General features: G+C 43.2%; 1 protein-coding gene across 2 annotated transcripts in view; it reads left to right on the top strand.

Annotated features, from left to right (window-relative positions):
• ank2b (ankyrin 2b, neuronal) overlaps positions 1-26,907 on the top strand; it is a 120,303-nt gene that overhangs the window by 53,431 nt on the left and 39,965 nt on the right. Inside the window, exons 6-26 of one of the 2 annotated variants that reach the window (XM_040034603.1) lie at positions 696-881; positions 4,643-4,666; positions 5,892-5,900; positions 6,357-6,455; positions 7,976-8,074; positions 8,911-9,009; positions 9,333-9,530; positions 9,632-9,730; positions 10,493-10,591; positions 10,720-10,818; positions 10,919-11,116; positions 13,246-13,344; positions 13,677-13,775; positions 14,210-14,407; positions 14,684-14,782; positions 14,882-14,980; positions 15,050-15,148; positions 15,225-15,323; positions 16,725-16,797; positions 17,107-17,160; positions 24,705-24,846. In XM_040034603.1, the coding sequence (XP_039890537.1) occupies positions 696-881; positions 4,643-4,666; positions 5,892-5,900; positions 6,357-6,455; positions 7,976-8,074; positions 8,911-9,009; positions 9,333-9,530; positions 9,632-9,730; positions 10,493-10,591; positions 10,720-10,818; positions 10,919-11,116; positions 13,246-13,344; positions 13,677-13,775; positions 14,210-14,407; positions 14,684-14,782; positions 14,882-14,980; positions 15,050-15,148; positions 15,225-15,323; positions 16,725-16,797; positions 17,107-17,160; positions 24,705-24,846 (2,270 nt within the window). The remainder of the gene's footprint in view (positions 1-695; positions 882-4,642; positions 4,667-5,891; positions 5,901-6,356; positions 6,456-7,975; positions 8,075-8,910; positions 9,010-9,332; positions 9,531-9,631; positions 9,731-10,492; positions 10,592-10,719; positions 10,819-10,918; positions 11,117-13,245; positions 13,345-13,676; positions 13,776-14,209; positions 14,408-14,683; positions 14,783-14,881; positions 14,981-15,049; positions 15,149-15,224; positions 15,324-16,724; positions 16,798-17,106; positions 17,161-24,704; positions 24,847-26,907) is intronic. The other variant, XM_040034604.1, reaches the window with a different exon arrangement.

The following is a 26,907-nucleotide window of genomic DNA, read 5'->3' as shown; positions in this document are numbered from 1 at the left end:
CACGCTTACACAGACACAAATAACACAAAGAATTTGGAAGCCAGGTCTGAGTCTCTCTCCCAGCAGCTGTCAGAGCGGCTTTTTGAACCCAGTCACGTGCCCCACGGTCCAATCAGCAGCTCACTGCTCTTCATTAGAGGAAGGACCTGCAGAGATTCTTAAAACACAGGAAAGAGACACAGCACAGCAGCTAATACAGATTTGCTACGGCCATGGGCCGTAACAGCAACAGATTCTTTGTTTGCTTTATGAGAATCACAACTCTTTATCAGCACATCAGCACATCAGCACATCGCATCACTGCATCCAGCTAGTTTAAAACACTGTGTGCGAATTTTACCTGAAAACACAAGAACTGGCAGGTGGGCTGCTGGTGTCCCATCGTCTTCAAAGATGAGACCAGGTTCACACTAACACGAGCGAGTGTGGTGACAGCAAATGTTATCGTGCTTCACCCATGTCAGTGTTGCTGTGCCTGGATGAGGACATTAGCTAAATGGTCACCACCTGCACAACCCTCCCTTTTGTAGGACTGACTTGTCATTTACACCGGAGCAGGTGAAACAGGCTCATAATCACTTCTGCTTCCTAACTGGACAGACTGAAGTTTAAATGCCTTTAATTGTCTTGAGCAGTGTATTTTAAACTTTAATTTTAAATGAGATGTAACCAGTCGCCCGTCTGCCTTCTTCTAGGATGGCTTCACCCCTTTGGCCATCGCGCTCCAGCAGGGCCACAACCAGGTTGTGTCTGTCTTATTAGAAAATGATACCAAAGGCAAGGTGCGCCTGCCTGCCTTGCACATCGCAGCTCGTAAAGACGACACCAAATCAGCAGCCCTGCTCCTCCAGAACGACCACAACGCCGACGTCCAGTCGAAGGTATGGCCATGCAGTATTTAGGTTAAGTGTTGGCATGTGCAGAAGTCCAGTGAGTGTGGTGATCTGTGTTTGTGCAGATCTGTGGTTATTCGTAGCTCCATGAAGGTGACAGTGTAACAGTGGTTCTAGCTTTCCAACACGAGGTCTGAACCTGTTCTTCAGTTATCCTGCTGAGACGCCTCATTATATCCTCCCCGTATAATCACAGGGGCCTGTTTCTTCTGTCATAGTCCCAAATAGATGAGTAGGTGGGAATGTGGCAGATTCATCAAGGCGAGTGGAATAATGCAGATATGTGCTGTGTGGGATAGACGGGCAAAGAATAACTGAAGTGAGGCTTGAACCCACAGCAGTGATGCTCCGACCTGCCTGGGGTCCTGATGATGACCCACAGCGTGCTTCTTGTTCCCAACAGCAATGATAATTCTTCCCATAACAGTGAAATGTTTCTGCTTGTTAGTGCGATGGTGCTCACCTCCAGTACGAGGCCTGGTGTGTAAACAGGAACACGCTGAAGTTAAACAGTGATTATTAAAGTTAATACTACCAGTGGATCAGATCAAGGTCGAAGGTGGGAAATGTTTTTGACCACCAAGACGTTAGTGACCAGATTGTGTCCTCAGTGACTCTGAGTCGTGTAACAGAGCCGTCTTCACCTAGATTCAAAGGTCAGGAAAGCACGGAGAAACAATATCTGCACATTATCACACTGATCCCTTTAGCACAGATATCTACTCCACCATTGACAGACAGCGTCTTTGTCGTGATATTTGCAGCGAAGCTGCATAAATATGCATCAGATGTTTGTGTTTGCATCAGTGTGTCTCTCTGTCCTCTGTCTCATTCAGTGTCTCTGTGCTTCACACGTCACTAACTGGCTCTCTCCCTTTTTCCCCTCTCTCTGTTTAAATACCGCCTCTCGCACTCTTCCTCTCGTCACCCTCCTCCTCGCTGCACCGGTGTCTAAGCGTAGCACTGTCCATGCATGGAGTGTGCCACTGTCTGCAGGTTGTACGGTGGTCATATCTAAGATTGCATGCACACGGTGGGGCTTGTTTCTAAGGCTGTGGTCTGACCATCAGCGAGAGATTGGAAGGGTTAAAGTGTCCATTTAATATTGATGGGAATCACTGTTGTGGCTGGATCTCGAGTTCATAGTTACGACTGTTCCTCTGATGCCAGCTGGCAGCTTGAAGTGACGTGGCTGGAGTGAAAATGATCTTTCCATATATCAGCGAAACATCAGTGATTTTCTTATGTAACAACACTATAGAGTCTATTTAGGCTCCACGCACACATCTACTAAACTGTGCTTCTGCTGCTGGGATGCAGCCATGTTGGACATGAGTCATAAAGAGGAGAGTAGCTCGAGTAGTTACAGTTACTCGGATACTGAAAAGCACAACACGATGATCATGTATGTCGTTATTATTAAATATGCTATGAAAACGAAGTGAAGTGTCCTCAATAACAGAAAGCGGTGCATTATGTTTATACAGTAACGCGTTTTACTGTGATCTCAGCACAACTGTATGATCTGGGCAGCAATACAACAATGTGATCTTATATAGAATATTACAGGGAGTGCAGAATTATTAGGCAAATGAGTATTTTGTCCACATCATCCTCTTCATGCATGTTGTCTTACTCCAAGCTGTATAGGCTCGAAAGCCTACTACCAATTAAGCATATTAGGTGATGTGCATCTCTGTAATGAGAAGGGGTGTGGTCTAATGACATCAACACCCTATATCAGGTGTGCATAATTATTAGGCAACGTCCTTTCCTTTGGTAAAATGGGTCAAAAGAAGGACTTGACAGGCTCAGAAAAGTCAAAAATAGTGAGATATCTTGCAGAGGGATGCAGCAGTCTCAAAATTGCAAAGCTTCTGAAGCGTGATCATCGAACAATCAAGCGTTTCATTCAAAATAGTCAACAGGGTCGCAAGAAGCGTGTGGAAAAACCAAGGCGCAAAATAACTGCCCATGAACTGAGAAAAGTCAAGCGTGCAGCTGCCAAGATGCCACTTGCCACCAGTTTGGCCATATTTCAGAGCTGCAACATCACTGGAGTGCCCAAAAGCACAAGGTGTGCAATACTCAGAGACATGGCCAAGGTAAGAAAGGCTGAAAGACGACCACCACTGAACAAGACACACAAGCTGAAACGTCAAGACTGGGCCAAGAAATATCTCAAGACTCGTTTTTCTAAGGTTTTATGGACTGATGAAATGAGAGTGAGTCTTGATGGGCCAGATGGATGGGCCCGTGGCTGGATTGGTAAAGGGCAGAGAGCTCCAGTCCGACTCAGACGCCAGCAAGGTGGAGGTGGAGTACTGGTTTGGGCTGGTATCATCAAAGATGAGCTTGTGGGGCCTTTTCGGGTTGAGGATGGAGTCAAGCTCAACTCCCAGTCCTACTGCCAGTTTCTGGAAGACACCTTCTTCAAGCAGTGGTACAGGAAGAAGTCTGCATCCTTCAAGAAAAACATGATTTTCATGCAGGACAATGCTCCATCACACACGTCCAAGTACTCCACAGCGTGGCTGGCAAGAAAGGGTATAAAAGAAGAAGAACTAATGACATGGCCTCCTTGTTCACCTGATCTGAACCCCATTGAGAACCTGTGGTCCATCATCAAATGTGAGATTTACAAGGAGGGAAAACAGTACACCTCTCTGAACAGTGTCTGGGAGGCTGTGGTTGCTGCTGCACGCAATGTTGATGGTGAAGAGATCAAAACACTGACAGAATCCATGGATGGCAGGCTTTTGAGTGTCCTTGCAAAGAAAGGTGGCTATATTGGTCACTGATTTGTTTTTGTTTTGTTTTTGTATGTCAGAAATGTATATTTGTGAATGTGGAGATGTTATATTGGTGTCACTGGTAAAAATAAATGATTGAAATGGGTATATATTTGTTTTTTGTTAAGTTGCCTAATAATTATGCACAGTAATAGTCACCTGCACACACAGATATCCCCCTAAAATAGCTAAAACTAAAAACAAACTAAAAACTACTTCCAAAAACATTCAGCTTTGATATTAATGAGTTTTTTGGGTTCATTGAGAACATGGTTGTTGTTCAATAATAAAATTATTCCTCAAAAATACAACTTGCCTAATAATTCTGCACTCCCTGTATATGTCTTATATATATAACATTGTAATGGGGTTAGGTGTAAAAAATGCTAATGCTAAGCTAGCCCAATGCTAAGCTACCACCACAGGAAACAGTAGGGAGTCACTTCCCTTTACTTCAGGAAGCACGTCAGAAAAGTTAGCAAAAATGCTAATGCTAGGCTAGCCCAATGCTAGTGATGAGAGTAATGTTGTAATATAATACAAGCTGAAAGCAAACCTGTTAGTTCAGAGGCAACAACAGGCTGAGGATTGACTTACTGACCCAGAACGCTTTCCGAAACTTTGTCCGGGGTCGGACTGGGCGACCCGACAGGGGGCAGCACGGTGCCTTTCCTGTCTCCCAACCCTTTCCTCAGTCATTAAAGTCTTTAAACTATGAAAACATCGTCTTAATTCCAGGTGGTTCACAGAATCTGTGCTTTATTAAAGAAGTAGTCAAAGAAGAAACGGATCATTTAGCTATTTGACGCTACAGTGAGCCACGACACAAACGACAGCGCTGTCAGTTCTGACAGGACTGAGCAGCTCCAGCCACGTCCTCTGTAGGCTGCACAGCTGAGCTAATGTCTGTGACGCAGCCTAACTGAACTGATCTTTCCCTCCCCCATCCTGCTACAGATGATGGTCAATAGGACTACTGAGGTATACACACACTCCTTATCTCTCCACAGGCTCACACAGTCCCATCCTTTTGTCATTTCCTTTGTTATCACTGCCTTTATTTCTCTCACTTCCACAGCACTTGCTGGTGTACATGATATCATTTGGTCCATTCTGTGTGTTTCAGTTGATTTGATATTAATAATAAGAGGCCACCGTGCATGGCTGAGAGGAATGGCCAACCACTGCTGCTTATCTCTGAGGTTTTAGTTTGATTTTTCACCCGAGTCTGTTTGATTTCTTTGATCACCAGCTCAGGATCACCCTTTGGTTTTCCTTCCCCGTGTGGCCCTAATACATTCAGACTGACTATAAAAACTGAACTGTTGTTTTGTAATGACTGTGGTTACTTTCTGTAAGCTTCGATTATGAATGTGTGTGATGTGCACCGTCTCTTAGTCTGTAATTCTGCCTCTTTTTGTGTTGCATGGTTTAGAAATGCACTCTGAGCAGCAGCTTAAAGTATTGTTTACAAACTGATAATATTACAATGCCCGTCCATATAAGATAACACACTACACTACAAGAAGTAAGACATGCTATAATACATCGCTGCTTAAGTATGGAAGGCCAGTGAAGACGAACAACGCTGACATCTTTTCATGTCTTTAACATCTGGGACATACGAGTGAAGGTTGAAACAGACGATTCAACATCAGTAACTTTTCATGTTGAAATGGGCGGACGATGTATCAACATGATCACAAGAACAAACTGTGTCACATCAGAAACCCGAGAAAGATTCAGACAGTGATGTTATGATAAATGTCACGTTGGGCTTTAAAAATGCAGCTTGCAGAAGGAGGAACAAACAAACAAATAAAAAACAATAATCCCATTTAACTGTTATTCCTCCTATTGGACGCACGATGAGCACTCAAAGGCAAACATGCACTGTGTTTCTTCCACCCATGGTCTTCCACACTTTGCAGCTTCTATAACATTTCTTTTAGAGTGCATGCGTTTCTTTAAAGAAGCAAACTAATCTGTAAACAGTGCAGCTCAGCAACGGCATGGGAAGCTTGTGAAGCTCATAACATAACTGTATAAAGCTAATATGTTAGCACAGACGAGCATGTTGCATCCATGCTTCCTTAATTTGCAGCTAAGCTTCTGACTGTAAACTTTTGAACCATCTCGTTAGTCACTGTATTCTTCACGCTTCTGTAAACACCTTTTTCACATTAAATCGGACCAACACTAACAGAATGGAAAGGTAAGGCAAGAACTCCTCCAACCTACTCTGAAACCCTTTTTGCTAACAACAGTTAACATAGTGCACTTTGGTGTGGATGGGGACCTGTGTGGTTTACTGACAGTGTTGTCTGTGTCCGTCTGGATGACAGTCTGCGTCTGCTCTGTGCTGATTTCTTTGATCTTTTTTCATTTCACTCGTGTTAAAAGCATTTGTTGGTCTCTTTGCACAGTTTGCATGGACGTGCTGTGTGTTTGGGGTTGTGTGTAGATGCTCTGACTTTCATATTAGTACCAGTGAATATACATGATTATTTTTAAGTCAGATTTTCATCGTCCTTGATTTTAATTTACTTCTTTTACTCTTGATGCAACTTTTGCATGCTGGGAAGACTAAAGGTCAAAGTTGACGTGACGGTGAAGCTAATGTGTGTGCTCTGTCCTGCTGTGTGTGTGTCTGCATCTTTCTGTCCTGCAGAGTGGATTCACCCCCCTGCACATTGCTGCCCACTATGGGAACGTGAATGTGGCCACGCTCCTGCTGAACCGAGGGGCAGCGGTTGACTTCACAGCGAGGGTACGAAACAAGCCTAATAACTTATTTGGGTCTGACCTGTATGAGTGTAAGCTGGAGACAAGCTTTAGTGGACAGGATGAAAACATGTCAGTGGGTCTACAACCAGAACAGAGTTCAGTCAGTGATGAGGACCACGACTGACTGACCTCAGCGTTGTGTTGGTTCTGTATCCACATATATACATATATTAGGGGTGCAACGATACACAACATTCACGGTTCGGTTCGATACTTCGGTGTCACAGTTTGATATTTTTTCGATACAAAAAAAATGTTCATGCCTTTTTAATTTATCATTTATTAAAATTATAAATATATATTTTAACTCAAAACTACAGTTTTTAAATTTAATGTTGCTGAAACAACAAAGTAATAAAAAATAAATAAATCTATCTGATGGAGAAATCACTCATCTTTGGAAAAGAGAGTTTATTACAGAGAAATGGCTCTTTCAAAATAAAAGCTATACTATACGCTTCTTCTGGGCTATATTCTCAGCAGCATATTAAACATACCAGTTCCCCATAAGGAGAATCATGTGCTAACGGCTGTCTAAATGACTCGGGTAAAGTTTGTAGCATGCCTGCTTGTTGTTTTTGTCTGCTTCCACTTGTCTTTGCACTAGGATGATGTCGGCGTAAATGTGCAGTCATATTCGTTGTGTTCCCACTAGTGCTGTCAGCGTTAATCTGAAATGACGTTAACGCCACAACACGGCAAATCTCCATTAACGAGCTACCGCGGATCGCCCCGTGCTTGGGGCTGGACGGCGTCAACACGTTAACGAGCTAACTGCGCTAACGCACTAGTTCCCACCCATGTAATTGAGCATTGTGTGGCACATCCAACATACTGTTTTACTTTAGTCCATGACGCACTTACCTTCAGGGTCATACATCACATGAAAACCAAAATAGTTCCAAACGCCAGATCTGAATGAGGGTGGGGGAGGTTCAATTTGCCATGTTGCAAGGAGAGCTTAGCTTCTGTCTGCTAGCTTGCCCTGCGCTCAGTGGATCTGCATTCGACTACTCCGCCTAGGCTGCACTGTCGAGCGCAGATCCACTGAGCGCTCAACACAGACAGCATCGTCAGAAGGAAAGTTGATGAAATAAATTAAAAATGTTGTATTGTTCGATATATATGCGTACCGAACCGAAAGCACTGTATCGAACGGCTCAATACCGATACGAGTATCGTTGCACCCCTACTATATAACTGACCAAAACACAGAGTTTTGCTCTTTTTAATCAATGTGCCTGCTATTGTAGTCTTACAAACCAAAGTCAGTCGTCCTGGATCCTGACACGAGCCTATAAAAGCTACGACTGCACTGGGTACCACAACAACCTCACTGTCAGGCAACAAACGCCTGTTAAACGACGCCTTCCACAAAACACGGTCACATTTCCTGTTTTAATCACCAAAGCAGCGTGGTTGCTCACACATACATATACCAACATTTGGATTCTGGACTAACGTGTTTAACGAGTTGTTGTTTTTGTGCGTCTCTGTCTGCAGAATGGGATCACTCCACTGCATGTGGCCTCTAAGCGTGGCAACACAAACATGGTTCGCCTGTTGTTAGACCGTGGCTCTCAGATTGATGCTAAAACGAGGGTGAGTAGCTCAAACGCACACATCTAATGTAACCTGAGCTTTGGAGCTAGTTATCTTTAAACCACACTCGCCCACTCCCACGGTGGTGCAACTGTTACATCCACAGTAGTAACTAATGGTCACGTGCATTGCTAACAACAGATATGATGGGGGGTTGTTTTTAGTTCATTCTACCTGTAGGTCCGTCACTCATCACTTGATGATCTGTTATTTAATAAACTGCTGCTCTGTAAAGTGCAAATGAAAGTTTTATGATATTCTTAATGCTTTAAATTGTGTATTTACTCCAGTACAGATATTCAAACCAATAAAATGATGGAACTGAGGACTTTATTTTAGTAATGTGATGCCATTTTTCAGAGAAAATGTTACCACTGTGTTAGTCCACTTCAGTTTTTGACTTGTTGTACATTAATGTAATGATATTACATTAATAGCTCAGGGATAATGGATCCTGACATCGTCCCTCACATGCAGAGATATCTCTGTGTTATCTAAATGATTTGATGATATATATGATGAGCACTGAAACGAATCTGTTACTGTTGTTGTTGCCCATCAGTCACCCCGTGTGTCCTTAAAGAAAAACATCTGCTTGACTTGTTTTTGTCTGTGTTTCTTGCATCCTTGTAGCCTGTGTTCATACATGACTCAAAATTTAAAATGAATAGATCCTTAGTTTGAATGTTCTAATATCTGGTATGTTTTTGTTTTTGAAATAAACATCAGGATGAATTGATCAGGACTGTTTCTGTTATGTCCTGTTATGAAAAGTTAAGCCATCGTTGTCCTGCAGCATCCAGAGTCGATACACATTTACTGTCTTGGTTTCGTAGGACGGCCTGACTCCGCTTCACTGTGCTGCTCGGAGCGGACACGACACGGCTGTAGAGCTGCTGCTGGAGAGAGGAGCACCTTTACTGGCCAGGACCAAGGTCTCGCATTCACCATCTAAAGTCATGGTTGTGTCCTGTGTAACGTGTCACTGTGGAGCTAAGGGCTCGTGATGTCTGCTGGTGACCAGCAGGAGCTTTTTCTGTGAGGTGGGAGGAAGGAGAGGTCAAAGGATAAACAAGCCCACGAGTTGTAGGGTTTTGGAACTTTCTGCATATAAAATGATGAGTTTGAGGGTTTATTTTGTATCAATCAGAGATAAAAAGAAACGCTGCAGCTGTTTATTTACACTTTCAGCAAACATTACCATTAATGCATTTCACCTGCAGCTCTCCTCTGCTGAACCAACTGTCCCCTCCCACAGAACGGGCTGTCCCCTCTGCACATGGCAGCACAAGGTGACCACATTGAATGCGTCAAACACCTTCTACAGCACAAGGCTCCTGTTGATGACGTCACGTTGGACTACCTGACAGCGCTGCATGTGGCGGCTCACTGCGGTCACTACAGAGTCACCAAACTGCTGCTGGACAAACGGGCCAACCCTAACGCCAGGGCACTGGTAGGTCACGAAGACAACATGGATCCATGAATGGAAAAAGGATCATAATCTGTCTACATGCACCTGGAATTCCTCTGAGGTTCACTGTGTTCGCTCCACAGAATGGCTTCACGCCGCTGCACATCGCCTGTAAGAAGAACCGCGTGAAGGTGATGGAGCTGCTGGTTAAATATGGAGCTTCCATCCAGGCCATTACAGAGGTACACATCGGAGTAATCCGACTGCAGAAATGCCTTTATTATTGCTCTCTATACGTTTAAAATATTACTATTGAAACAAATCTGATACATTGCATACATGATACTTGAATTTGGTTACATGTAGCAAAGGTAGCAATCTAAAGTTACATCATGCTAACAGCAGCAGACTGTTCTTCTATCCCACGGGTATAACTGGAGTCATAAAGTGATAAACCCACTCAGTAGTACTCATGGTAATGTAATAACATCAGGCCGAGTAGATCCTCTTGGTGTAGTCAATAGAATTAAAGGAGGCTTATTGTTATTGAACAATGTCACATATTAACATCTCTATAGACCAGGGTGGGGGAGCTGCAGGTTTAGACGTGTCCAGCTGATTTACATGACCTCCTCAACATGTGTTGAAGTTCTCCAGAGGCTGGTAACGACCTCATCATGTGATTCAGGACTGTTGACCCACGGTGAGATCTAAAACCTGCAGGTCCCCTGCTATAGACAGTACTGCTGGACATAATTACAAATAGAGCAATAAGCTGATTTCTAATTGAAAAATATTGATGGTAAATTAGTCATAAAGACCAGAATTAAAGGTTTTATTGTATCAGTTTTCTTCTTCTTCTATTGTCCATTATGACCACCTGCAGTTATAGCTTTTAATGGCTGCATACCCCACAGACGTAACGCACTATATTATTCACTGATTCATCTGATGTGCGTTTCCTTCTGTCCGATCGTCTCTGTTGTGCTTTCTCCCGTGTTCAGTCGGGTCTGACGCCCATCCACGTAGCAGCCTTCATGGGTCACCTGAACATCGTCCTGCTCCTGCTGCAGAACGGAGCCTCGGCTGACGTCAGCAATATTGTGAGTGATGTGAAACGGGGCAGCAAAAGTGACACAAACTGCAGCCATTTGTTAACTGAAATGAACACAGGTTGAGGTTTTCAGAATGTGCGCTGACTCGTCTGAGCCATATGTTGTCGTTTGCACAGCGTGGAGAAACGGCCTTACACATGGCAGCCCGGGCAGGTCAGGTGGAGGTTGTCAGATGTCTCCTGAGGAATGGAGCAATGGTAGATGCTCGGGCACGTGTAAGACTGCTGCAATCACATTTGCACACGTGATAAAGAATCTTTAACGTTTTCATTCTGATGGTCACTGAGCTCTTTTTCTGCTGCGTGTCCTGTTTAGGAGGAGCAGACGCCCCTTCACATTGCATCCCGCCTGGGGAAAACTGAGATTGTGCAGCTGCTGTTGCAGCACATGGCCCATCCTGATGCTGCCACAACCAATGGCTACACCCCCCTCCACATTTCTGCCAGGGAGGGGCAGGTGGAGACTGCCTCGGTGCTGCTAGAGGCAGGGGCTTCACACTCACTAGCCACCAAGGTGAGTGTGGGAGAAGACTTTGGATCTTCATGGTGTGATTTAGTGCACGGAGCAGTGGAACGAACATGTTTCAGTTCATGTAAAGCTCTAATTTCTTATTTTCAACATGGCAGCTGCAAAAAGTGAAAACATGAAAACATTCAGGGTTCCTGTCCCGCAGAAATCACCTGAAGTTCACTTTGTTCCTTCTGTAAGCTGTTTGTGTGACGCCTGTCGATGCATTCACTGTGAATCACTCATTCATATATAGAAATACAGAGAACCATGAGCTGTGTGTGTCGTGAGTCTACTGGAAGGAGCTGTGTATGTGACAGCTATATAATGTAATAAATCAAATGCAGCGTTTTAAAATATCAACTCAGGCTCTCGAAAGTCAACAAAAAGAATAAATTAAATAATGTAGACGAATATATCACTGAAAAATCACCAAGAACAAAACAATGAAACAATCAGACAAACAAATACAGCTTTTTTATTGCACTTATAATAAAGAGCTGAATCAAAAGAGATTTAGTTTGGCACCAAGTCGTGACAATTTGCCTCCTTGGTTCATAATTGTCTTTGTCTCCACACCACATATGTTAGCTGACATTAATGTTTCAAACCATTGCATCTAGCCTTTAAAAATCAGCAGGTATATGCACACATCAGTGTGTAGCCTGTAAACATGACCGGCCTACATTTCTGAACGTTGACTCTTATGTCTTGACCCCATGTAGTCCTCTGCTGAAGGCTGGGATTGAGAGGTTACTATAATACTGCATCTCCTGGTCTGTCTGTGGGATTCTTCTGATCAATGATTGATGAGGCAGTAAAGCTGCTACGTCCCTCTGAATTGTTCATGAAGTCTGAACACAGCTGAGTGATTTATCGCCATGACTGTTTAACAGGCTGTGCAGTCAGGATCTTTACTTTGTACCCCATCCCAGACAGACCAACCTCTTAATCTATTCATATAATGAGAAGAGACAAAGCATTGTGTGAGGCTGCATTTGTCAGGCCTCAGTGCTTTTGCTCTCTCCTAGACTTCTCTCTGGGGAGTGAGGGGTGTGGCTGTCGCTGTTACAGTGTAACGCAATTATAGCACCATCCTTATAAACATCAAATTGTGCATAATTGTCCATATTTTCTCATAATATCAGTATTTTCCACAATGCAATGTAAGTAAACAAGTTTAATTTTTTGTGTACCTATTAAATTGATTTCTGCCTTTAAGAGACAAAAGGCTGTTCTCTCCATGAACAGGCCTGCATCATAAACAAGCTGGTTCAGTGTGTCCTTACAGCTAAAGTGCCCCCTCTGCTGGCCTTTAAATAAAATGGACGTTCCCTGTGGGTTACCTGCAGTTGCATCAGCTTGCTACTATGAACTGTTTATAGCATTACACAGATTTTGGCAGTAACTGAAGGTCTTTTCCTCTTATATTTTATACTGTACTTAAATACAAAGCTTAAATAATACTACGACAATAGTAGTAGTAGTATGACAAAGTAAATAAAAAAGAAATAATACAAAAAGTAACAACATTTCTGTTGACTCACAATACTTAATATGTTCTAACAATATTTACAGTAATACTTTACATCTGGCAAGGTTTTAATTCGTGCAACCCACAAACTCAACTCTGCTGCTCAACACACAAACTCAACTCTGTTGCTCAACACACAAACTCAACTCTGCTGCTCAACACACAAACTCAACTCTGCTGCTCAACACACAAACTCAACTCTGCTGCTCAACACACAAACTAAACTCTGTTGCTCAACCCACAAACTCAACTCTGCTGCTCAACCCACAAACTCAACTCTGCTGCTCAACATACAAACTCAACTCTGTTGCTCAACCCACAAACTCAACTCTGCTGCTCAACACACAAGCTCAACTCTGCTGCTCAACCCACAAATGCACTCTGTTTATGAATGTGGCACAATTTTAGGGGAAAATAAAAGTAAGATGTGTTGCTAACACTGTAGCAACAAAGAAATCCTCCACCAAACACAAATGTCCTTACTTTCTGTGCAAAGTTTGTAATTAAAGCCTAACCTGTGATTTCTGAATACTGAGTTCCTGCACTTGGTGTCTTATAACAGAGTTCTTAGTGTCACTTTTTGGGTTGTCTCCTAATACAGAAAGGTTTTACTCCGCTGCATGTGGCCGCAAAGTATGGAAGCCTGGATGTAGCCAAACTTCTGCTACAGCGTCGCGCCCCTCCTGACTCTGCTGGGAAGGTATGGATCCAAACAGAAACTTGCTATCCTTAAAATTCATAGCATGTATTGTAAAACAATGAGATGTGATTATTTTATTGAATTTCCTGTTAACTAAAAGTTTACTGCAGGAATGCTGGTACGGTTTTAAAAATAACATCAGCTGTCCCTTCATTTAGACCAACCCTGACTCAAAAAGCTAACAGGTGCCTGTTCACATCAAGGATCTTGTTTTTGCTCCTTCATGCACATTTTTGTGTTCATAATAAGAGCCTAGCAGGTGATGCTGTCTAATATTACTTTAACTCATCTCACCTTCTAAAGCTTCTGTCTAATCCTTCCATACCTTACAGAATGGCCTCACCTCGCTCCACGTTGCAGCACATTATGATAACCAGAATGTGGCGCTCCTGCTCTTGGACAAAGGAGCGTCACCACACACAATGGCAAAGGTGATTCAACAGAGCACAGATGTAGTATATAATAGGATTGTTCTTAGCCAGCTAGTTACAAGCTAGAGCCAGAGGGACGTCACAGCTGACGGCTCTGTCCTGTTTTTTAAAGAGTGCTTTCAAAAAAGTCTCTGAAGCCTCAATGATATCTGAAATTCCCTCAGGAGGAGGAAGAGTGTTTGCTGCTTCAGCTGCTGATGAATCCATTACATTTGAAGCAGCAGAATAGTCTGTGTGTTATTGAGCCACAATAGAGCACAGCCTGTGCATTCACACTAATGAAAGCGTGTGTGACTGACTCATATGTGAGGAGCGAGTGACAGCATCAGCATACATTCACTGCCAAACTCTCTGATAAACAGTCGTATTAAAAGCAAAAATGATATTCAACATTCGCTGACCAGCAACTCTCGCGTGTGTCCTGCACCAATCAGAACGGCTACACTCCTCTGCATATTGCGGCTAAAAAGAACCAGATGGAGATCGCCACAGTGCTGCTGCGTTACGGAGCAGAGACTAACATCCTGACCAAGCAGGGGGTCACTCCACTCCATCTGGCCTCCCAGGAGGGTCATGCGGACATGGCCGCTCTGCTAATAACCAAAGGAGCTCAAATCAACGTTCCCACCAAGGTACTGTGGAAACTCACCCAGAGCATGTGATGCATCTTTGCCCTGTTTAGAGCTGCTGCTGTTAAAATGTGTCCACAATTAGAAATGTCAAGAGTAAAAAAGAAAAGGTTCATGCAATAAATGGAATTTTATAAATATGAATAATACTGTGCACAGTTCCTGTCCTCTGCTTCTGTATCCTGCAGAGTAATGGCTAAAGCAGATAGTTTGGTAGAGGGCACTATCACGCATTGTAAGCTAACAGCGTTAATGCGTGTCTGTGTGTTGCTCCTGCAGAGCGGCCTGACTGCCCTTCATTTGGCAGCTCAGGAGGACAAAGTGGCCGTTGCTGAGATTTTGGCCAGAAACGGTGCCAACCTGGACCAGCAGACCAAGGTGTGAAAAAGGGTTTTATTCCCTTTAATAACAGTAACAGCTTCTGGTGTTGTTATTCATGACTTAAAGAAATGTAACTGATATGTTTTTGCTTCACAGTTGGGCTACACACCGCTGATTGTAGCATGTCACTATGGAAACGCAAAGATGGTCAACTTCCTCCTTCAGAATGGCGCAAGTGTCAATGCCAAGACTAAGGTACTGAAAAGCAGCTGTAGTGTTTTATGAGAGCTGAACAAACAGGACTCATCTCTGCTGTGCTTTCAGAACGGATACACTCCCCTGCATCAGGCAGCGCAGCAAGGAAACACACACATCATTAATGTGCTGCTGCAGTACGGTGCCAAACCCAACGCTACCACTGTGGTACGCAAGCACACACACACTAACACGCACGCGCACACATGCACACACACGTATAATGGTTTGCTTTCCTGTGCAGAATGGCAACACAGCTCTGGGGATTGCTCGCAGGCTGGGTTATATTTCTGTGGTGGACACACTGAGGGTTGTGACTGAAGAGATCATCACCACCACCACGGTACGTCACACACACCTGCACACTTCTTAGAGCCTGTCCGAGCTGCAATAGGCCGGATACACCTTGGACAGGTGGCAGAGAGATAAACCTCTCAGGTTTGGCTTTGACCTGCTGGAGGAAAACAGAGCAGCGTGAGTGAAATTCATGCAGAAAACCTGAAACCTCCACAGACCTGCAGGGTCAGGACCCTTCTGTCCTTTATGAGCCTATCCGGTCGTTAAGTGATGACGTGACGAATCCTACTTCCGGGCCTAAAGTAGTCTGCGTTTAATAAGGCTTTTGTGTTGTTAACATGTTTAATGTTTTGTATTTTCTTCTATTTGATCTCAAAAAGCTCCTAAAACAGTCAGTGATCACTGTTGACCTCCCTCGGCTTTTATTACTGCTAATCATTTATTTAAGCTCAGTTTTTAAAACCTTAGGATGTAACTACAGCCCAGCCCATGCAGCATTTATATGAATGACTAACCTCGTATTGTGGATGGATTATCTCCGTTGTTCTCCTGGCTGAAGTTTGGTCCTTTTACAGCATCCTGCCATGCGATTACATTTGTTCCTGACCACCGAGAACACTCACGTTAACTTTTATCCAGTGGAAAAAAAGTTAGCTTGTTTATATTATGCTAACAGCTGTGTCGCTAGCGGTCACGTAGCACATCATTATATACCAGCTAGCCAAACTTCAGTAACCCTACAAACGTCACTTCTGTTTAGTTTTCTGTCTTCATTTATGTTGGAAGTGATAACAGAGTTGTACGTTTTAATTTGTTTCCAAAACCCCGCAGTCAGGACATGCTATATTGTATTTAGATAGAAGCTAGCGAGCTAACTTCCTGCTAACTTCTAACTCCCTTAAATGTCATAAATTCCGTTTTCATGGATGCCTGGATGTTAAACTCAATTGTTACACCTGGTAGAGCAGAACGCTGATCATTTTATTAAAGATGAAAGACTTTAGACAGTTTTTCAACTCTCAGTAATGCCATAGTGATCGTTTGATATATGGACCTGCAGCGGAGTTTAGGCCCAGACACGGCTAGTGACGTCAGACTGAACAACCGGATAAAGCTACCCACGACACACACCTCCCTACATCTTTTACATTTAGAAATTCACATAACTTTGTAGTCTTCATAAAAACAATGCATTTCTTTATCTGTCCGCTATAACACATCACTTTGGCGTAATAATACAACACTGGCTGAGATGCCACATATGTGAGAGCACACAGTAAAAAGGATGCGTGCCATTACATCAGTACAAATCTGTTTTCTCAAAATGACCACACGGTTGAATTAAGACAACAAAGCTAACTGCTCTGCATCAAACTGTACTATCTGGCTTTGCCTAATAAACTTACTGTCGTGTTTTTAACGTGGTGTGTTTGCTCTGGTCTGGCAGACGGTGACGGAGAAACACAAGCTGAATGTGCCAGAGACCATGACTGAAGTACTCGATGTGTCAGATGAAGAGGGTAAGTTGCAGCTACAGCGTGAGCCTGCAGCCCACTCCCCAATGAACGCCTCTGTGGTCCTGCAGCCATGAGTTCATTTATCATACATTTAAGTTGGAAAACCTCCATCAGTTAATCCATTTAATCGTTATAGCCTGCACACATTTTCTTCTTTGTTGGCCTCTGTAGCCACGGTACTGGTTGTAACATGTAGCAGATAAAGTGATGATACTGAGATCAGACGAGAACGTTGGACCTTTCTGTTCGTCCCTCTTTGTGGCTTCAAATGATTTTTACCAATCAGCCTGTGACTGTGCTGTTCACCTACAGCGTGGGAAACCACTGATGATGATGTCATGTCAGACGACTCCATGGATGAGGAAGGTAGTCAGCATGATGGTGTGTGTGCAGGTTTGCTGTAGGAGTGAAGGCATGGTGAATAAGCATGGACTGTACTAACTCTTCCAGAGGTCCAATCAAGTCGTTCATGTTACTGAGAGAGTAACGAGTGTTCACTGTGTGTTGGCTACAGACTTCAACTAATTATGTACTTTATAACATCATGAATGAATAATTTCTTCTTCACGGCACCTGTTAGCGGGTGAGATTTACCAGGGAGCATGTGAACGTCTCGTCCTCAGAGGCGATGTGTTACGAGCAGGAATGGACAGAGCATCTCCAAACTGCCGTTTGTTTGGGGTGTTCCCGGGCTGTAAGGCAAGGCAAGGCAAGGCAAGTTTATTTGTATAGCACAATTCAACAACAAGGTGATTCAAAGTGCTTTACAGAGACATTAGAAACAAGAACAAATAAAAAGCATGATTTAAAATTGATTAAAACAAGCAAATAAACTAACTAACTAATTAACAAACAAACAAACAAACAAACAAAACAGTATATAAAATCAAAACAGATAAAATCAGAACAGTAGATAAAATCAGTAGTTAAATGTAAGTTTTGAAATTTAAGCTTAAAGTGTGGATTTGGTGCTTTATTCAAATGCAGCTGAGAACAGGTGAGTCTTCAACCTGGATTTAAATAAACTGAGTGTTTCAGCTGATCTGAGGCTTTCTGGGAGTTTGTTCCAGATATAAGGAGCATAAAAGCTGAATGCAGCTTCTCCGTGTCTGGTTCTGACTCTGGGAACTGATAAAAGACCGGATCCAGATGACCTGAGGGATCTGGATGGTTCATACTGGGTCAGGAGGTCATTGATGTATTTTGGTCCTAAACCATTCAGAGCTTTATAGGCCAGCATCAGAACTTTAAAGTCTATCCTCTGACGGACAGGCAGCCAGTGTAAAGACCTCAGAGCTGGACTGATGTGGTCCACTTTTTTGGTCTTAGTGAGGACTCGAGCAGCAGAGTTCTGAATGAGCTGTAGTTGTCTGACTGATTTTTTAGGTAGACCTGTAAAGATGCTGTTACAGTAATCAAGCCTACTAAAGATGAATGCATGGACTAGTTTTTCCAGGTCCTGTTGAGACATCAGATCTTTTATCCTTGATATATTCTTGAGGTGATAGTAAGCTGACTTTGTTATTGTCTTAATGTGTTTTTCTAAGTTTAGGTCTGCATCCATCACTACACCCAAATTTCTCGCCTGGTTTGTGGTTTTTAGATGTATAGATTGAAGTTCTCTGGTGACCTGTAATCGTTTTTCTTTGGCGCCAAAGACTATTACCTCAGTTTTGTTTTTGTTTAGCTGGAGAAAATTGTGGCACAACCAGTCATTGATTTCCTCAATGCATTTACCAAGAGCCTGTACAGGGCCTCGGTCTCCTGGTGACATTGTGATATATATTTGTGTGTCATCTGCATAGCTGTGATAGTTTATTTTGTTGTTGTTTATAATCTGTGCCAGTGGGAGCATGTAGATGTTAAACAGAAGGGGTCCCAAGATGGAACCTTGGGGAACTCCACATGTGATACTTGTCTGCTCAGATGTGAAGTTACCTATTGATACAAAGTATTTCCTGTTTTCTAAGTATGTTTTGAACCAGTTTAGTACAGTTCCTGAAAGACCTGTCCAGTTCTCCAGTCGTTTGAGTAATATGTTGTGGTCAACTGTATCAAATGCTGCACTGAGATCCAGTAAAACTAGGACTGACATTTTTCCACTGTCTGTATTCAGACATATGTCATTAAACACTTTGGTCAGAGCGGTTTCAGTGCTGTGGTTCTGTCTAAAACCTGACTGGAAGGCATCGTAGCAATTATTCTGTTTTAAGAAGTAATTGAGCTGTTGAGAAACTGCTTTTTCAGTGATCTTACTTAAAAACGGGAGATTTGAGATCGGCCTGTAGTTGTTCATTTGTGTCTTGTCAAGATTGTCCTTTTTCAGTATAGGTTTGATTACAGCAGTTTTTAGTGATTCCGGAAACACACCTGATAATAAAGAAAAGTTGACGATCTGTAACAGGTCTGACTCTAAAGTCTTTGAGACCTTTTTGAAAAAACTTGTTGGCAGGACATCTAAACAGCAGGAGGAGGAGTTCAGTTGACCTAAGATGTCCTCCAGGTCTTTGCTGTTAATAGGTTGAAACTGTTTCATGGTGTTTAAACAGTTTTTTGGTGGACACAGTACATATCCTGGATCTGCTGTTGATGTACCAATTGCTTGTCTAATTTTTTGGATTTTTTCAGTGAAGAATTTGGCAAAGTCATTGCAGGCCATGGTCGAATGAAGTTCAGCTGCCACTGACACAGGCAGGGTTTGTTAGCCTGTCAACTGTAGAAAATAAGACCCGAGCATTATGGCTGTTTTTAGTGATGATGTCAGAGAAGTAGGACCTCCTTGCATTCCTCAGTTGTAAATTATAATTGTGAAGTTTCTCTTTATAGATGTCATAATGAACCTGGAGGTTTGTTTTTCTCCATCTGCGCTCAGCTTTCCTACACTCTCTTTTTTCATTTTTCACCAGTGTGGAGTTTCTCCATGGAGACTTTTTCCTTCCAGAGATAACCTTCACCTTAATGGGAGCAATAGTGTCCATTACATTTAACATGTTAGCATTGAAGCTATTGACGAGCTCATTGACTGACCCTCTGGGCAGGTCAGGTGTTAATGGGAAGACCTGGTTAAAAATTGCACTACTGTGTTCAGTTATACACCGTTTTGTGATCACTGTTGTTGATATATTTGTGTGGGCTGAGATTTTACTTTAAAAGAAAACACAGTAATGATCAGACAGGCCCACATCAGACACAGTAACCTTTGAAATGCTCAGGCCTTTGGAGATCAGTAGGTCAAGAGTGTGTCCTCTATTATGTGTGGCCTCTGTTACATGCTGAGTCAGCCCAAAGTTGCCCAGAGTGTTACTCAGGTCTTTAGTCCCTTTGTCCTGAGGGTTGTCCACATGAATGTTAAAATCCCCAACAATAATTACACAGTCGAAATCAACACAGATCACAGACAGCAGTTCACTGAGGTCATTAAAAAAGTCTGTGCAGTATTTGGGAGGCCTGTATACATTAAGAAACACAACTTTGGATGGGGCCTTCAGCTGTAAAGCCACATATTCAAAAGACTGAAAACTTCCAGGAGATAGCTGCTTACATTGAAATGATTCATTAAATAAGACAGCAACCCCTCCTCCTCTCCTGCTCGCCCTGACCTCACTGATAAAACTGTAGTTAGGAGGGGTCGTCTCGATGAGAACAGCTCCACTGTTACTTTGGTCCAACCAAGTTTCAGTTAAAAACATAAAATCAAGGCTGTGCTCAGTGATTAAATCATTAATTAGAAATGTTTTCCCAGCTAGAGATCTAATGTTTAATAAAGCCAACTTAAGTGTTTTAGAGGTATTACTTGTCCCCTCGTGTTTGGGAGCAGTCTGTGGCACACAAGGTATGTTTACTATGTTTAAAGATCTTTTAGAGTGCAGCTCTCTGTGTTTTGACCAGGCCACATGTCTCCTGTCACCTAAAAGTACAGAAATTTTAAAACCTTCTAGTAAACAGGGTCCCAGCTTCTCCTGGGAAAAGTCATCACTGCCATAATCCTCACAGCCCGGACCCTTCACACATCACGCATCAGACTGCGGAGACAGGGCATGAAGAGGAACTAAGGGGGGCGAGGCTGGGCAATGTGACTTCGATTGCTCTGTTGAGGGTGGGGATCGATGGCGAACCTTTGGCCGCTCTGGTGGGGGGTTTATGGGGGACAAAAAGGGATTGGGACGGGGGGTAGATCTGAGCCCAGCATTGACCCGCTCCATCATCTCCTCAGTGAATTTCAGGTGTGGGGAGGAGGGAGAAAGGGAGGGGGAGGAGGGTGGTGATGGCCTGTCAGGGGTTTGGGGGACTGGGGAAGGTCGTGGTCCCTTGTCCTGGTCGTTGGTGTTGTTGAGAGAGTTGGAGGCAAATAGGGACCCCTCTTCTTGCCTTAGATGTCTCTCCTTTCTGAGGCTCTTCCTCAGATACCATGGGTGTCTCTCCTTTCTGAGGCTCTTCCCGGGTGGGGGCAAATGGAGCTGTAGTGATCAGTATCCATCAAAACTGGGGTCCGTTCTTCGTACGTCGCTTACTACATCCAAGATCAAATGACACATCCAAGACCAAACCATCGCGCTAACCGTGAGCTCGCTAATCCGGTTCCCCGAACACACCTGCTGTTGACGATTAGTACAGCTGGACGCAGTAATGTGACATCACTGGGTGTCGTAAAAGGGGCTACGCATCGATAGTAGAAACATTGATCGGCAACCCTCTGATTGGTCGGCGAAAATGTCGAAGGAGCGCGCTCGGCTCGGTATTGTTCGGCAGCAGAGCAAGAACTCCTGAGTGAGGGATTTCAGGAGTTTCAGAGTTTAATCAGAACGCAAGGGAACACTGCAAAGGCTGCAAAAGCAAGGAGAGAGGGCTGGCAGAAAGTTGCTGACAAATCAAACTCGTAAGTAATTTAATAATAACAATAATAATGGAGTGGATTTATATAGCGCTTTTCAAGGCACCCAAAGCGCTTTACAATGCCACTATTCATTCACTCTCACATTCACACACTGGTGGAAGCAGCTACGGTTGTAGCCACAGCTGCCCTGGGGCAGACTGACAGAAGCCAGGCTGCCATATCGCGCCATCGGCCCCTCTGGCCAACACCAGTAGGCGGTAGGGTAGATTTATCATATTACACTATATTATCCAATATTATATTACATTATATTATATTATAATATGTTATATTATATCCCCTTTCACATTAGAGCCACAACAGGACCCACTAGAACATGGGAACAAGTAAAAGTGAAATATTAGAATATTCTACAGAATGGTAATATTTATCACTTATATTGCTTTTGGTCTCTTGAAAAGAGACCCTGAAATAATCTGTTTGTTTATAACAGCAACCAAGAAAAGGGCAGAGCACAAAAAGACAGGTGGTGGTCCTGCACCCCCTCGTCAACAAGTTGGTTAAGTGAATAATACCCTCACGGGAAAATCGATATCTCTCTATGAGCACACTGTCGCGCTGAGCTAAAGGATCCTGTCTGTCCCGCAATATACGCTGAATTCTGAGAACTCTCCTTATCAATCTTGCACGTTCCTCAATGGGTGGCTCGCGTATACGGACAGGACATGGCTGCGACAGGCTTCCCAAATCCACCTTCGCTTTTATAGCCGTGGTCTCTCATCTTGATTACACAAAGTAATTTACAATTACTCCTCTGAAATATGACTTACATCTGTAATAATCACATACATGTAATAGAATGTTAATAGTACATTTCCCTTTTTTTAGGAAATGACCTGTATGTATCTGTGTGAAATCAATAAATGGATCAGGTGCTGCATTATCTTTAGTTACATTGATGTTATTTATTTATGGTGAAACAGTGGTGGAATATCGCTGTTGCTTTCGTATAAATGAAGCGGACATACCTGCGTGACCGCGATCTAATCCTGTTTACATAAAGTAAACCTGCTCCCGAGCAGGTTTACGCTTACGGCTCTGTTGCTATGACAGCAAGTCCCGGATGAGCTTTGGGGAACCGAACGATCCAAGATCACGCGAAATCGTCAACAATCTAATCCAGCTAACTTACTTAGCGAGGTACGAAGAACGGGCCCCTGGTCCGTGGAAGTGACAGTGGTGAACCAGCAGGGTCATGGACAGCTCACTGGTGCATGATACTGCAGCTCAGGCTGCTAAGAAGGTTGTTGCTGGTTATGTCAGAATACACAGTGCATCAGTTTGTCGTGTACAGGGGTGCACAGAGCAGTCAGGGTGCCCCCTGACCTCAGTTCAGCAGCGAGTTTGAGGTGTGGATCTGCTGCTAACATCTTGTTCCCAGATACAACAGCACAGAGAGTCCATGGCTGGATGCAACAGGAGCACCAGCACAATGTTAGGAAGTTCTAATGTTATGGCACATCAGTGCATGGAGGAAATCGCGCTAACGTCTTTATGCTAAGCTTAGATACTTCCGAGGTCTCCACTAAGCTTTGGGTTCCTCGACTCCAACCATCAGGCCTATGATGCTGTTTTAAATGATGTCATATTGTCATGGACCAGTATATAAAACAAGGGAACATTCTTGTATCATGTTCAGTTGCAAACATGAGGGACACAGCAATGTTTCCATTCAGCTGTAGCTACGAACACAGTGTACACATGAGAGCAGGATCAGCTTCAGTACAGCTGAGTCACATTCAAGGCTTTAACTGTTCTTTAATTCAGTCTCCTGCTGCTGTGCCTGCTTGTGTCACCGTTCTGGCTCAGCTTGACCCAGTATTTTGAGTTATGTTTTGGTGTGCTTTTGCATTTTGGATTCTTTCCTTATTATGATGCTGATGATTATGAATCTATGTTTCAGTTCTTCTTGTTCAGGGATTAGTTCGTAGGTTTTGTGTTCTCGTGTTTATTGCAGGTTTAGTTCAGTGTCTAGTCTGTCTCTGTGTCATGTCTGCGTTTTTGTTTAGTGGGGTCTTGTTTCCTGTTTTACTCTGAAGGTTCATGTTCCTGTCTTATGTCAGTGTTTCTAGCTGTGTTCCCCCTGTCTCATTAGGTCTTATTCCTCCCAGCTGTGTCCCCTTCTGTCTCTAATTCCTTGATGACTTCCTCGGTGTATTTTAGCCCAGTGTGTCTTCGTGTCAGTGTCGCGTCGTCTGTTCATGCACTCTATTATTTCTAGCTGCATGTCATGATTCTAGTCTGCAAGATTCGGTATTGGACATGTTCATAGTCACGTTCTCCAGTCATGTTTGCCTGCACCTTCATGTGCCAGTACCCAGATCTCGTTCACAGTTTCTCATGTCGTGTTCATAGTCTGTCCGCAGTACTTCGTCATAGTTCAGTCCTGGTCTTCGTTCATAGCCTTTGTTACTCCCAGTTTAGGTTTTTAGTTTTGTCATTCCCATAGTTTATGGTTTGTTGTTTTGCCTTCTGTGTCAGCCCTGATTAAAGGTTCGCTTTGAGCTTAGCACAAGTTTTGCCTCCAGCATCTGTGTCCACACCTGGGTCCACCAAACACTCCACACGCGTTGAGATTTCCTGTACAGGAAGACGCAGCAACCGCTGGCCTCACTAAACACATTCGATTTGTTTACCTTGAAAAGGGGAAGCGTGTTAATGCATTACGACTGTGACTAAACTGCTACCTCCAAAATAAAGCTACCAGGGAACCTGCGGCTGTTTCTGTGATAAACACGTAGATTTCTTACTCTGTGTTTATTGTTCATGAGCCACATCCATGTCTGTTTTCCACTTTCAGCCAGATGTTCAAATGTCCTGTTTGTAAAGTAACTGGCTGTGATGTTTCCACCTGTGAACATCAAAACCAAAACAAGCACAAGCACAGATTTGTTGACTTGTGTCCAAAATATTTCTAACAATATCCCAACATCAAGGTGCGTCACTGCGTTTTCTCATCAGTAGTTGGTTATAGTTGTGGTTTTTCATTGATAGTTTCATTTCTCTGCTTCTTAAGGTGACGACACGATGACAGGCGACGGAGGGGAGTATCTGAGGCCTGAGGATCTGCGGGAGCTGGGAGATGACTCCCTGCCAGGACAGTACCTGGATGGGATGAACTACCTGCGCTTCAGCCTGGAGGGAGGACGAACGGACAGGTGCATCAAACTCTGCAAAAGCTAAAGACAGAGACAACCTCGCTGTGAAACATATTCCTGGATGAAATGATTCATGCACAGTTGTTCCATATGTTCTCTATACAGCTTCACAACCTGCAGCTCACACAGCTGTTTCAATAACACACTCTTTTCCCTTTTATGACATTTTATGTAACCTCCTTGTGCATTTCTTCCCTTCCCACCCTTTTTACTCACATTGGCTCCGCCCCATTCAGTGTATGCACAAACAGCTAACTGCCTGTATGTTTTGTGTGTGTTTGCAACCTCTCCTCTTCACACTTCACCGTCTGCCTTTTCATATCTACATAATCGAATGCAAAAGTATGTGCTGACTCCATCCACACATCTGGACTTCTAAGTCTTCAGCACCAAGTTTCAAGTTTATTCATTTATAATGCACTTTCAAAAACAACAGTTGTTGACCAAAGTACTGCACAATAACACAGTCATAGCAAATAAAACAGACTATAGATGAAGAGAAAATGGAATCATGGAAAGAACAATAGAAACAGACTCATCTTGACTTTAAAGCCAGAGAGTAAAAGTGGTGTTTAGACGGGTTTGACTCTCCAGTGTTGGAGAGGTCCTGACATGCAGGAGCAATGAGCTCCATAACTTAGGAGCGGTCACGGCAAATGCCCGGTCTCTGTGTTTCAACCTCGACCTTGGGACTTGGGATCTTGGGGGAGAATACCGGGTTAGGAAATCAGGAAGATATACATGTAACGTCTTAAAAACAAGTGTTAAAATGTTAAAATGAATTCAAAAGCTGACAGGCAGCCAGTGTATTGATGCAAGTATGGCAGATATGTGATCCCAGTTAGGAGCCGTGCTGCAGCGTTTTGGACTAGCTGCAGTCGGCCAATTGATGTAGAGGTAATACCAGAGTAGAGGCTATTACAGAAGTCGAGACGAGATGAAGGCAGGGATCGGTTTCTCAAAATCTCTGAAGCAGAGAAAAGGCTTTTGCAAGGAGGCGGAGATGAAAGAAGCCAGTCTTGATTACCTTATTTATCTGTTTCACAGATTTTCATTTCAGGGGAAGATAAATCTGAGTCATCTGTGTAGCAATGGAACGAGAGGTCATATTTATTTTAAATTGAGCCCATTGGAAGCATGTCGATTGAAAAAAGGATAGAGCCCTGGAGGACCCCACAGGAAAGCACGGTCTTTGGGGATAATGAGTCTCTGAGATTAACAGAGAAGGTTCGATTAGATAAGAAGGATTTAAACCATTCCACAACAATCCCTTTTATTCCAACGTGTTGTTCCAGTCTAGAGATGAAGTCTGGGATCTACTCTATCAAAAGCAGAATTTAGATCTAATAATATTAGGATGGCAGGGTCTCCAGAGTCAGTAAAAGTTAAAAGGTCATTAAAACCCTTTGAAAGAGCAGATCAGTGCTGTGGTGAGTTTTAAAACCTGACTGGAACAATGTTGTGTTGATCTAAAGAGGCCTGGAGCTGGATAAGGATGATTTTCTCCAGGACTTTTGACAAAAAGGGCAATTTAGAGAGTGGTCTGTAATTTGATAAAATTGTTGCGTCCAGATTCTGCTTTTTAAGGATTGTTCCACCACAGCATGTTTAAAATCAGAGGGGACGGACCCAGACTGCTATTAACAATAGAAAGCAAACATATACAAACAGATTAACAAACTTCTTTCAGTAAGCTAGGTGGAATAATATCCAAAATACATTTTGAGGGCTTCAAGTTACTGACTACTTCATTAAGTAATGCATGATTTAGATTTTTATGGGAGCAGGTGAAACGATATATGAATGGATCATACGAGATCGGAGTTTGGGCATAACTGATCTACTAGACTGACCTGAAAGAGGAAACTCAAACAGTACAGGCATACGGAGTGACAGCCCGTAAGAAAGTACAAGATCCAGGGTATGACCGTTCATGAGTTGGGCCTTTGACTGACTGAACAAGATTAAAAGAGTCTGTGAGATTTTAAAAATCAGCAGTCAGCAGAGTATTTGCGTAGCAAACATGAATATTAAAATCCCCTACGATTAAAACACTGTCGT

The sequence above is a fragment of the Simochromis diagramma genome, unplaced genomic scaffold (genome assembly GCF_900408965.1).
Source record: "Simochromis diagramma unplaced genomic scaffold, fSimDia1.1 OVJJ01000439.1, whole genome shotgun sequence".
NCBI lineage: Eukaryota > Metazoa > Chordata > Actinopteri > Cichliformes > Cichlidae > Simochromis > Simochromis diagramma.
The sequence above is the reverse complement of the archived record's forward strand: the minus strand, read 5'-3'. Positions and strand labels throughout refer to the sequence as shown.